The sequence below is a fragment of the Podarcis liolepis genome (assembly GCF_965112155.1).
Source record: "Podarcis liolepis genome assembly, chromosome: 2".
Classification (NCBI taxonomy): Eukaryota; Metazoa; Chordata; class Lepidosauria; order Squamata; family Lacertidae; genus Podarcis; species Podarcis liolepis.
This window is the reverse complement of record NC_139555.1, coordinates 121,061,969-121,073,831: the sequence shown is the minus strand read 5'-3', so window position 1 is coordinate 121,073,831 and position 11,863 is coordinate 121,061,969. Positions and strand designations below refer to the sequence as shown.

The window sequence follows — 11,863 nt, the reverse complement described above, 5'->3', positions numbered from 1 at the left end:
AGTACGTTTCTGAGCACAATTCAAAGTGTTGGTGCTGACCTTTCAAGCCCTAAATGGCCTCGGCCCAGTATACCTGCAGGAACATCTTCACCCCCATCGTCCAGCCCGGAAACTGAGGTCCAGCTCTGAGGGCCGGGGGGTTGGGAGTCCTGAGAAGCTCCGCCATCCTCACAGACGCTGGGCTTTTAGCTACACTGCTTGGTGGTGGGTCTTCAGGGTTTTAGTCAGGGCACTTACTGCAGTCCTACCTAGAGATGCCAGGATTGAACCCAGAACCCTTTGCATGCAATGCAGGTGCTTTGTTGCTGAGCCACGCCCCTTCCTCTTATAACTTAAGGTGACATTCAGACTTTTGGAGATTTTTATTTACGCATTGAGAAGTTACCACATTTATCTACATCTAAGAAATTAACAAATCACAGTGCAATGTGAGAGAAGTGGAAACACCGTAAAATAAAATAAAAAGCAGTTCATCATGAATGAAACCCAGTAACTATTATCTAAAAGAAGAATCACTGTTTGTGGGAGAAGGGCAAAAATTTAGCCTGGCTGCTAGATTTAGTCCAGTCCAGTGGTACCTCTGGTTACGAACCCTTCTGGTTACGCACGCTGTGGGTTACGAGCGTGTTTTTACATGAGTAGAATGTGTCCTTTTATTTAAAATGCATCTCTGGGTTATTTGTGGGGCCTGCCTGGTGTTTTTACGAGAGTAGAATGTGTGCTTTTATTTAAAATACACCTCTGGGTTATCTGTGGGGCATAGGAATTCATTCATTTTTTATTTTTTCAAAATACAGTCCGGCCCCCACAAGGTTTGAGGGACAGTGGACCGGCCCCATGCTGAAAAAGTTTGCTGACCCCTGCTCTAGACATTGTTTATTTACAGAAATACAAGGAGACCATACTGGAAAGAAGGCGGATTCTGAAAGCAGGGAGCAGAGCCACAAATCCTGCGTCAGATTCCCGAATCCTACGCTGTTTTGACCAACTCCAGCTAAGTGCTTTCAGCCCCTGGTGATTTTGCAAAAACGCCCACCTCGTGTCTTGTCCTTCCTCCAAAAAAAGTCCAAAGGGGGTCACATTCCAAAGGCTGGTCCCATCAAGGGACAGCCGGTCCGTTTTGCTAAGACTCTGACGGCCCTGCTGGTTGCTTCACAATCCTAACCACACCTATTCAATCCAGTTAAGACTGAGGCTCTGTTGGTGTGTGGTTCCCTAGACGAGATGGCCTGGAGTGGCTACAATCACCTTTGGCTGGTGGCCCAGCTACGCCCCTTTCTGGACAGGGATAGCCTAACTACTGCTGTCTATGCTCTGGCAACCTCAGGGTTAGATTACTGCAATGCGTTATACGTAGGGCTGCATCTGAAAATTTCAGCTGGTGCAGAATTCAGTGGCCAGGTTGCTCACTGGAGCAAGACACTTTGAGCATATTATATCGATCCTGGTATGACTGCACTGGCTACCAATTAGTTTCCGGGCCCAATTCAAAGTGCTGGTTTTGACCTATAAAGCCTTAAGCGGCTCAGGACCGCAATACCTCTTTCCCTATGAACCTAACCGGACCCTGAGATCATCTTCTGAGGCCTTCCTTCGTGTGCCACCACCTCGAGAGGTCCGGAAGGTGGCAACACAAAAACAGGGCCTTCTCTGCAGTGGCACCCTGTCTGTGGAATGCTCTCCCCAGGAAAATTCACCTGGCACCTTCATTATACACCTTTAGGTGCCAGGCAAAAACGTTCCTTTTTAACCAGGCCTTTGGCTGACCTGATCGACATCCTGTACCCATTTAAAATGCGGGTCTTTTTTGCAGTGTGTGTGTGCGCATGCTTGGTTTTACTTTGATTTTATATATTGTGATCTTTTATGTGAACCATTCTAGGACCTCCGGGTATAGGGTGGTATATAAATTCAATAAATAATAATACTCAAAGAAGTAAGCCCCACACAGTTACACCTCCGGGAGTCTATTTATACTGTTTTATGTGAGCGCACTTCTCTGATGTGGAGTGAGGGCAGCATATTGACTGAAACGCTTTCCATGCGCTTTCAGGGATTCTCCCCAATGTGAATTCTTTGATGGGAAGCGAGTTGCTCGCACCGACCAAACTGCTTCCCGCATGCCAGGCACTTATAAGGCTTCTCTCCCGTGTGGATCCGCCTGTGCCGAAGGAGGTGCGACGTGTTGCGAAAGCTTTTCCCGCAATCTGCGCATTTGTATGGCCTCTCCCCCGTGTGGGTTCTCTGATGGGAAGTGAGGTTTATCCTCCGGCCAAATTTCTTCCCGCACTCGGAGCATCTGTACGGCTTCTCCCCCGTGTGGACTCTCTGGTGCAGAGTGAGGTCCGACTTGGCCGTGAAGTTCATCCCGCAGTCGGAGCAACCGTACGGCTTCTCCCCCGTGTGGATTCTCTGATGTCTCATAAGGCTGGACTTGACGCAGAAGCTCATGCTGCAGTCTGAGCACTTGTACGGCTTCTCCCCCGTGTGGGTTTTCTGGTGGTACGCGAGGCTCGTGCTCGAACTGAAGCTCTTCCCGCACTCCAGGCATATGTACGGCTTCTCCCCGGTGTGGATTCTCTGATGTCTTATAAGGTGTGTGCTCCAGTTGAAGCTCTTCCGACACTCTGTGCATTTGTAAGGTTTCTCCCCTCTGTGTATTATCTGATGTCTAATCAGATTCGTGCTCCAGTTGAAGCTCTTTCCGCACTCCAGACACGTATATGGCTTCTCCCCCGTGTGAGTTCGCCGGTGTCCCTCCAGGTTTAATTCACTACTGAAGGTGCTCTCACATTTAGGGCACTTATACTCTCTCTTCCCACTGTTTTTCTCAGTTTGAACTGGGATCATAGAGGAATCCCCATCATGATCACCCCACCAATTCTCCACTGCGTTTCCCTCCTCCATCACCGGGGAATTTTGAGCTTCAGCTTTCTCGGTCATCTCCAGACGCTCGTCTCTTTTTGCTGATACTTCCCAAGGTTCCGCCTCATCCTCGCTCTCCTGCCTCTCGTCACCTGCGATAAATAAGGGAAGGAAAAGTGAATTTAAGTGAGTGATGGAACCTTCAGGTCAAGGAACGAAAATGCGCTGCTGCAGTGAATGTCTGAAAATTGGTTCAAATCGAACTACAGTGGTACCTCGGGTTACAGACACTTCAGGTTACAAACACTTCAGGTTACAGACTCCGCTAACCCGGAAGTAGTACCTCGGGTTAAGAACTTTACCTCAGGATGAGAACAGAAATCGTGTGGCGGCAGCAGGAGGCCCCATTAGCTAAAGTGGTGCTTCAGGTTAAGAACAGTTTCAGGTTAAGAACGGACCTCCGGAACGAATCAAGTTCTTAACTTGAGGTACCACTGTAATGGCTCTTTCTCCAACCAGAAGGACATAAGAATAGTCTGGGATCAGGCCAAAGACCCATCTAGTCCGGTGATTAACACTGGCTCCCAGTATGTTTCCGAGCACAATTCAAAGTGTTGGTGCTGACCTTTAAATGGTCTCGGCCCAGTATACCTGAATGGGCGTCTCCATCCCCGTCATTCAACGTGGACACTAAGCTCCAGCTCCGAGGGTGTTCTGGCAGTTCCCTCATTGTGAGAAGGGAAGCTACAGGGAACCAGGCAGAGGGACTCCACAGTGATAGTAGTAGTAGTAGTAGTAGTAGTAGTAGTGGTGGTAAGGTAAAGGGTAAAGGGTCCCCTGACCATTAGGTCCAGTCATGACTGACTCTGAGGTCGCGGCGCTCATCTCGCTTTATTGGCCGAGGGAGCCGGCGTGCAGCTTCCAGGTCATGTGGCCAGCATGACTAAGCTGCTTCTGGCGAACCAGAGCAGCGCATGGAAACGCCGTTTACCTTCCCGCCGGAGCGGTACCTATTTATCTACTTGCACTTTGACATGCTTTCAAACTGCTAGGTTGGCTGGAGCAGGGAACAAGCAACGGGAGCTCACTCCGTCGCGGGGATTCAAACCGCCGACCTTCTGATCGGCAAGTCCTAGGCTCTGTGGTTTAACCCACAGCCGCACCCGCGTCCCAGTAGTAATAGTAGTAAAAAATTATTTCAATGCTGCTCATCTGACTGGGTTTCCCCAGCCACACTGGGCAGCTTCCGTGAAATTATAAAAAGCAGATTTTATAATTTCTCAAATCAAAGATTAAAAACTTCCCTATGCAGGGCTGCTTTCAGATAGTTGTTCATTTCCTTGATATCTGACTGGAGGACATTCCACGGGGCATTCTCCCTGTGAAGCACCCTCCTATCACATGTCAAACAAGTATTTGACTTTTAGAAGACATCAGAAGGCCGCCCTGAACAGGGAAGTTTTTAAAGGTTGAGGATTTCTGTGTTTCTATATTTTGCTGGAAGCCAACCAGTCCGGGGCAACCCAGTCAGATGGGGGGCATATAATAATAAAATTATGTTATTCTTTGAAGGAGAACTACTTGAAAATGATTTACAGATGGTATTTAACTCTTAAGTAGAATCATAGAATCATAGAGTTGGAAGAGACCACAAGGGCCATCGAGTCCAACCCCCTGCCAAGCAGGAAACACCATCAGAGCACTCCTGACATATGGTTGTCAAGCCTCTGCTTAAAGACCTCCAAAGTAGGAGACTCCACCACACTCCTTGGCAGCAAATTCCACTGTCGAACAGCTCTTACTGTCAGGAAGTTCTTCCTAATGTTTAGGTGGAATCTTCTTTCTTGTAGTTTGGATCCATTGCTCCGTGTCCACTTCTCTGGAGCAGCAGAAAACAACCTTTCTCCCTCCTCTATGTGACATCCTTTTATATATTTGAACATGGCTATCATATCACCCCTTAACCTCCTCTTCTCCAGGCTAAACATGCCCAGCTCCCTTAGCCGTTCCTCATAAGGCATCGTTTCCAGGCCTTTGACCATTTTGGTTGCCCTCCTCTGGACACGTTCCAGTTTGCCAGTGTCCTTCTTGAATTGTGGTGCCCAGAACTGGACACAGTACTCCAAGTGAGGTCTGACCAGAGCAGAATACAGTGGCACTATTACTTCCCTTGATCTAGATGCTATACTCCTATTGATGCAGCCCAGAATTGCATTGGCTTTTTTAGCTGCCGCGTCACACTGTTGGCTCATGTCAAGTTTGTGGTCAACCAAGACTCCTAGATCCTTTTCACATGTACTGCTCTCAAGCCAGATGTCACCCATCTTGTATTTGTGCCTCTCAAGTAAGCTTGCCAAGATGTAGAAGACTTTATCAGATAAGTGCTGGAGATGCAAAAAGGTTGAGGGAATGTTCTTTTATATGTGGTGGGCTTGTAAAAGATAAAAGAGTATTGGGAAATAATCCACAATGAATTGAAAAAAATGTTTAAAGTACTTTTCAAAAAAAAACCAACCACACAGACTCCTTTTTGTTGGGGATAATTCAGACTGAAATTCCCAGGTATCAAAAAAAGTTTTTTATGTGTGCTACTACTGTGGTCCATGTTTTGTTTGCCCAAAAATGGAAAACGAGCAAGGTCCCAACTAAAGAAGAATGGCAACTTAAGCTGATGGAATATGTGCAGCTTGCAGACTTAATATATAGAATAAGAGAACAAGAAGAACATACGTTCTTATATACTGAATATATGGGGGGGGAATTGTGTACACCTGAAAATATTGGCAGCATTAAGATAAATTCAACAGTGTAAATAAGTTTTGATGGATGCAATAATGGAATAGTGAATGGTTTAGTTTTTGTAAAATATGCAGGGATTTATGATATGTGATATGAACCATGGAAAAAGAAGGGAAGTCAATGATATTATAAGGATGTTTAAATGAGTATTTTAAATTGTAATACAGATAAAAAATTACACACACACTCTTAAAGTCATGCTGCAACCCCCCCAAAAAAAGAAGTTCTCAAAGCCATTAAGCTGGAATCAATTAGCAAATTTGACAGAACTGAGATTCAGTAGAGACTGGGAGTGGCTAGCTCAAAACAGGAAGTTGCTACCACTTTTATTTATTTTATTTACACCAATTTATCAGTGGCGGACGCTGTTCAGAAGGGGATCTCTTGCAGGCGGATTAGATCTTGTAATTCACCTTGTAAATCATCTCTAGGTAGACTTGAGGCAGACCCATGCCTGAGACCTTGGAGAGATACTGCCACTTTTTTCAGTACTGAGAAAAATGGACCACCTGGTAAGCTTCCTAGGCTCTTATTTGAGCAGTTTGTCACATAGGGCAATGAGGACTAGGACCTTTAAAGGAAGCTCAGGGGTAGAGAGTCTGCTTTGAATGCAAAAGATACAAGGCAGCTTCCTATGTGTAGAAGCCAGTTAACGATAAAAGATAAAAGCTCAGCAAAATAATACAAACCCAAAGAGTTCAGGAAAAACCTTACCCATCAGACTGGTTTCCTCTTTCTTCTCTGGATAAAACTCCCCATCGAGCTGCCGCTGGGAATTTCGGAACGAAGGCACCTCTTTCCTGGGGAAAGTCACGGCTGCCTCCCGGAGCCGCCCCGACACCTGAAATGCCAGCAGGCAAGAATGTAAGAAAAGTCTGACTTCCAGATCAGGCCCAAGCCTCTCACAGTGGCCAACCCAATGTATAAGGAACTTTTTGATGTTTGACCTTTTACTGTGTTTTTAATATCCTGTTGGAAGCCGCCCAGAGTGTCTGGGGCAGGGGTCTGCAACCCGCGGCTCCGGAGCCGCATGTGGCTCTTTTACACCTTTGCCGCGGCTCCGGGGCGGATACTAGCGAGGGGAGGAGGCACATTGTGCGCCCCGAGACTCCCCACTGTGGCGGGCGCTGTACTGGCTGTGACGTCACATGGGGGCGGTGCGTGCGTTAGTCATGCACCGTCCCGACGCCACCTTCCCACCCGCTGTCAGATCAGACATTAAGGTAAGAAACAATATATGCAGTGTTATATTTGTTTTAAATGTCGCAATGGTTTTGCGGCTCCCAGGTTTTTTTCCCCTTCGGAAACGGGTCCAAGTGGCTCTTTTTGTCTTAAAGGTTGCAGACCCCTGGTCTGGGGAAACCCAGCCAGATGGGCAGGGTATAAATAACAATATTATTATTATTATTATTATTATTATTATTATTATTATTATTATTATTCCTGATAAGTCCAAAGGAGGGTCCAAGCACAACAGTCTCTCCAGCTGTGATTTCCACAGCATTTAAGGATACTGAGAGAGTATCTTGGGAAAGTGATGGGCATCTTTTATTTTTTTAAGGAGCAGAAACATCTTTCACCAAAAGATGGAAGTGATCACCCCCAACATTTGACATTCATTTTCCATTAGTGGTTCTCAAACTTCTTTCTCTCCAGGCCACACGTTCAGAATAAAAATTTGCTTGCATCACACCGATTGTCTTATTGATAGGAAATACACAGGAAAGCAAAGAGAAACAAGTCCTAGCAGTGCTTCTTTTACAACACGGAGCACAAATACTTTATGATGATGGGATATTTGGAAAGTATAGAAAAATGCAGCTACATAAGAACAGGAATCGTTCTCAAAATATAATTCTAAACGAGCCTCTTACACATGTAACTCCCCTTGCTTTTGTTTTATTATGTATTTCATGCTTTCATTTTGTATTTTTATGTTGTGAGCCACCTTGTGCTCTTCAGATAAAGGATGGTGTACAAATTTAATTAAATAATATTAGTGATAATGATAATGATAATAATCCAGGTTTCCAGAGCTTGTTTGCCCTCCAGAGGTTCTGGGTGCCAATTCCCCCTCTGCCTCCTTATTTGTCATGACGGCAGGGGCTGATGGGAGCTGGAATGCAACACCGGCCCTAGACTGCAAGAAAACCTCCCCCCAGATGCCACTGCCAACACATTCTCCCCCAAGGAGGCTGGGAAAATCTTGTGCGGGTGACTTCCCTCAAAAGAGGACAGACTTGCGTCTGGAAGGGATGCAGCAAGAGGACGGGAGTGGGGGTCTGGATCCAGCACTGGGTTTGACAGATGGGAGGAGCCATCCACTTGTCAATCACCTGACGGGACATAACCCATCTCCGTCTGTGCCATCCACCAGCTGATTGTGAGGGTGTGTGCTGGTCTCTTTGGTCCACCTGCCTCTTACCTGCATCAGGTGTTGAGCAGGTGGGTGCCGTTTGGCCAAAACAACAACAACAACTTATTATTCATACCCTGCCCATCTGGCTGGATTTCCCCAGCCACTCTGGACAGCTCCCAACAGAATTAAAAGCACAACAGAACATCAAACATTAAAAACTTCCCTAAACAGGGCTGCCTTCAGATGTCTTCTAAAAACCAGATAGTTGTTTATTTCCTTGAAATCTGATGGGAAGAAGAAGAGTTTGGATTTGATATCCCGCTTTATCACTACCCAAAGGAGTCCCAAAGCGGCTAACATTCTCCTTTCCCTTCCTACCCCACAACAAACACTCTGTGAGGTGAGTGGGGCTAAGAGACTTCAGAAAAGTGTGACTGGCCCAAGGTCACCCAGCAGCTGCATGTGGAGGAGCGGGGAAGCCAACCCAGTTCACCAGATTACGAGTCTACCGCTCTTAACCACTACACCACACTGGCTCCCACACTGGGAGGGCATTCCACAGGGTGGGCGCCACCACCACGAAGGCCCTCTGCCTGGTTCCCTGTAGTTTCACTTCTCACAGGGAGGGAACCGCCAGAAGGCCCTCGGAGGTGGACCTCAGTGCCTGGGCTGAATGGTGGGGGTGGAAACGCTCCTTCAGGTATACTGGGCCGAGGCCACAGCAGGCTAAATGGGGAAGTGGATGACAGAGGATGAGATGGTGGGACAGTGTTCTTGAAGCTACGAACATGAGTTTGACCAAACTGCAGGAGGCAGTGGAAGACAGGAGTGCCTGGCGTGCTCTGGTCCAGGGGGTCACGAAGAGTCGGACACGACTAAACAACAACAAGGCCCCACCACTTGCTTTAGGAATGACTCAACCCTTAGGAACCTCCAGGATGATACCCTCTTACCTCTCCCTCTCGCTGTCTGTTGTCCTCTGCCTGGCCCTGGAGAAAACCTTCCGCCAGGGCCACTGCCTCAGCACTGGTCTCCGGCCCACAATCTCTGACCCAGTTCTCCATCTCCGAAGGCAGGACAGCCAGGAACTGCTCCAGGATCACCAGGTCCAAGATCTGGGTCTTGTTGTGCCTCTCCGGCTTCAGCCACTGATGGCAAAGGTGGCGGAGTCGGCGGCAAACCTCTCTTGGTCCCTCAGCCTCCTGGTAGCAGAAATGCCTGAACCTCCAGCAACGTACATCCAAAGAAAGGGCTTTTTGGTCCGGCATCTTCTGCAGGCTCCTTTCCCAGAATTCCCCTCTGGTCCCAGACTGGGTGGCAAGGCAGCTTAATTCCGGATCAGGGCTGGCAGAGTCCTGTTCTTCCATCCGCGATCTAGCACAGCACCCAGCGAGAACAGAATGGTCTTCCTTGCTCTGTTGTCACTTTCTCTGTGTATGAATTTTCAAATTAGGGCTCCAGTCCAGCAAAGGTGAGCAAGGTCCGTCTGAGACCACCCGATGGGAAGGTATTTCCAGCAAAAGGGAATTGCAGCTAGCAACTCGGGTTTCTTCTTCTGCAAAAACAGACAAGTAAAACACCAAAATTCAGAGGGACACAATATATGCGTCAGTGTGGGGAAGGGAAGCAGGAACTCTTCCTACATGTAAGGGGCACAGATAAAAACTTTTTATCTCATTCACAGCTATGTACAATGTCAAACACAGCAACTCTAGCAGTGCCCCATCCCTAACAATTTGTTTGTTTAATTGCGGTTTTCGGATTTTAACAGGGCTTTTTATAGAAAAAAATACTTTACTGACCATAAAAAACATATCAGATATACAAAAATAAACATCTTTACTGTACCTTTTGATTATAGATATATATTCAAAAATGGCTCACCCCCCCCAGAGCTATACTTTTCAACACTCTCCATACACAGCTGCTTCCACACATTAAAAAAGTGAATGATCCTCTCCAACTCCAGCTATTCCTGATTTTCTTTTTACAGAGCAGGTTAAGACACTCCATTTGTAAAGTTCTTTGTGGTTTTGTTTTTCTTTAACATAGCTGCTAATTAAATCAGGCGTGGCTGCTTCTAGATTTTCCTAATCATACAACCATAGAATTGGAAGGGACCCCACGGTCATCTCGTCTAACCCCCTGCAATGCAGGGATCTCAGCTAAAGCATCCAGGACAGATGGCCATTCAACCTCTGCTTACAAACCATCAAGGAAGGAGAGTCCACAATCTCCCGAGGGAGACTGTTCCACTGTTGAACAGCTCTTATATCTAGCATAATTATATCTAGTATAACTTGTTTACAGGTACTCTCCCAGACTCTAGCCTTGCATCCACATTCAAATGGAACAATCGTCCCAAACTCTATCCCCAGGAATACGCTGCCTCCTTTTCCTGGATTAGCAAAGAGAAGTGCATTCACACGTTACACTTGTCGATTTGTGAAGCTCTCCAGCATTACTGCTACCAGGAGACTAAGAGACCCAGAGAGGTTTGCAGAGACGGGCAACACATCTACGGAGACGCAACATCCCACTGCGTTCAACAAGCACATCACACGGGTACGGTCGTTCACACAAGCGCTTGCTCACGTGCGCAGCCTGGACCCGTGTTCAGCGTAACGTGCGGACGAGCCTTTTGAATACCTGGGTGCACAAAACTGCAAAATCGTTGAGCGCAGCATGTGAACATTCCTGCAAAGCAAGAGGTGCATTGGGGTGCTAGTCAGCAACCGCACCCCAAAATTCAGGGGCCTCCCCTGCCCTTTGTTCTCTCCGCTGGCTGGGCACCTCCGAGCCGGTGCTCCAGCCTCGCTTCCTTCCCTTGCGCCTCCCGCCCAGGGCGGCCCCTGCTCGGCCGCGCACCCGCAAGGCGCTCCGCACTCCCGCCGGACCCTCCGGAGGCCGCCGCGTGGGAAAATCAAAGTCCGCTTTCCCACGGGAGGGGGTGGAGGGGCACCGGAAGTGGACGTTCCCCTCGTCGGCGCGCCCCTTCCGGGAAGCCCCTCTAGAAACCGGGGCTCACTCGCTGTAACCCTTTGGTTGCAAGAGCGATGAAGTTGCGCTCTTTTCTTTCTTGCTTTCTTTCTGGTTCACTGAAAGAGGAGCGAATGACTCTCCTTCCTTGAAGGTTTTTAAGCTCAGGTCAGGTGGCCACCTGTCAGGGATGCTTTAGCTAAGGTTCGTTCATTGCAGGGGGTTGGACTGGATGACCCTCAGGGATCCCGTCCAACTCTAGCTCTGCAACAGCAGCCTTCTACTGATTAAAGTGCAGAGGGTTTGAGGACCGGGACATTTGCAGGGAAACCGAAATGCTTGTTTACTATTGTACTACCAACCTTACTGTACACTTGTGAAACAGTCTCCAGCTCCTTGAAAGATTTCATCAACTGTGTTTCCAAATTTTTTTACATACCACTTGGGAAGACAGGCGAAATAATGTCAGTGCACCCGTGTCAAAGCAATGATTCTTCAGCGTTAACTTTGTTGAACTGGTCATGTTGCACGGATGCCTGATTATCATCTTCCAAAGCAACTACTCTATTCCAAACTTAAAAATGGAAAGTGTCATGCTGGTGGTCAACAAAAGAAGTTCAAAGACTCTCTCAAGGCAAATCTTTAAAAATGTAGTATAAACACTGACAACTGGGCAACACTGGCCTGCGAGCGCTCCAATGGGAGAACAGCCTTTACCAAAGGTGTCATGGGCTTTGAAGAAGCTCGAACTCAGGACGAAAGGAAGGCACACTTGGCAAACCCTCACTGGGATCAATTTCTGCCCGGAAACCTGTGGAAGGACGTGTGGATCCAGAATTGGCCTCCACAGTCACTTACAGA

At 47.5% G+C, this 11,863-nt stretch overlaps 1 protein-coding gene across 1 annotated transcript in view; it reads right to left on the bottom strand.

Annotated features, from left to right (window-relative positions):
- Positions 1–347: 347 nt before the first annotated feature.
- The window catches only part of LOC310699285 (uncharacterized protein), a 37,897-nt gene continuing 26,381 nt past the window's right edge, over positions 348–11,863 (bottom strand). Inside the window, exons 7-9 of the mRNA XM_083486932.1 lie at positions 8,977–9,438; positions 6,379–6,505; positions 348–3,017 (exon numbers count right to left, since the gene is read on the bottom strand). Coding sequence (XP_083343058.1) covers positions 2,050–3,017; positions 6,379–6,505; positions 8,977–9,438 — 1,557 coding nt within the window. The 3' untranslated portion in view covers positions 348–2,049. The remainder of the gene's footprint in view (positions 3,018–6,378; positions 6,506–8,976; positions 9,439–11,863) is intronic.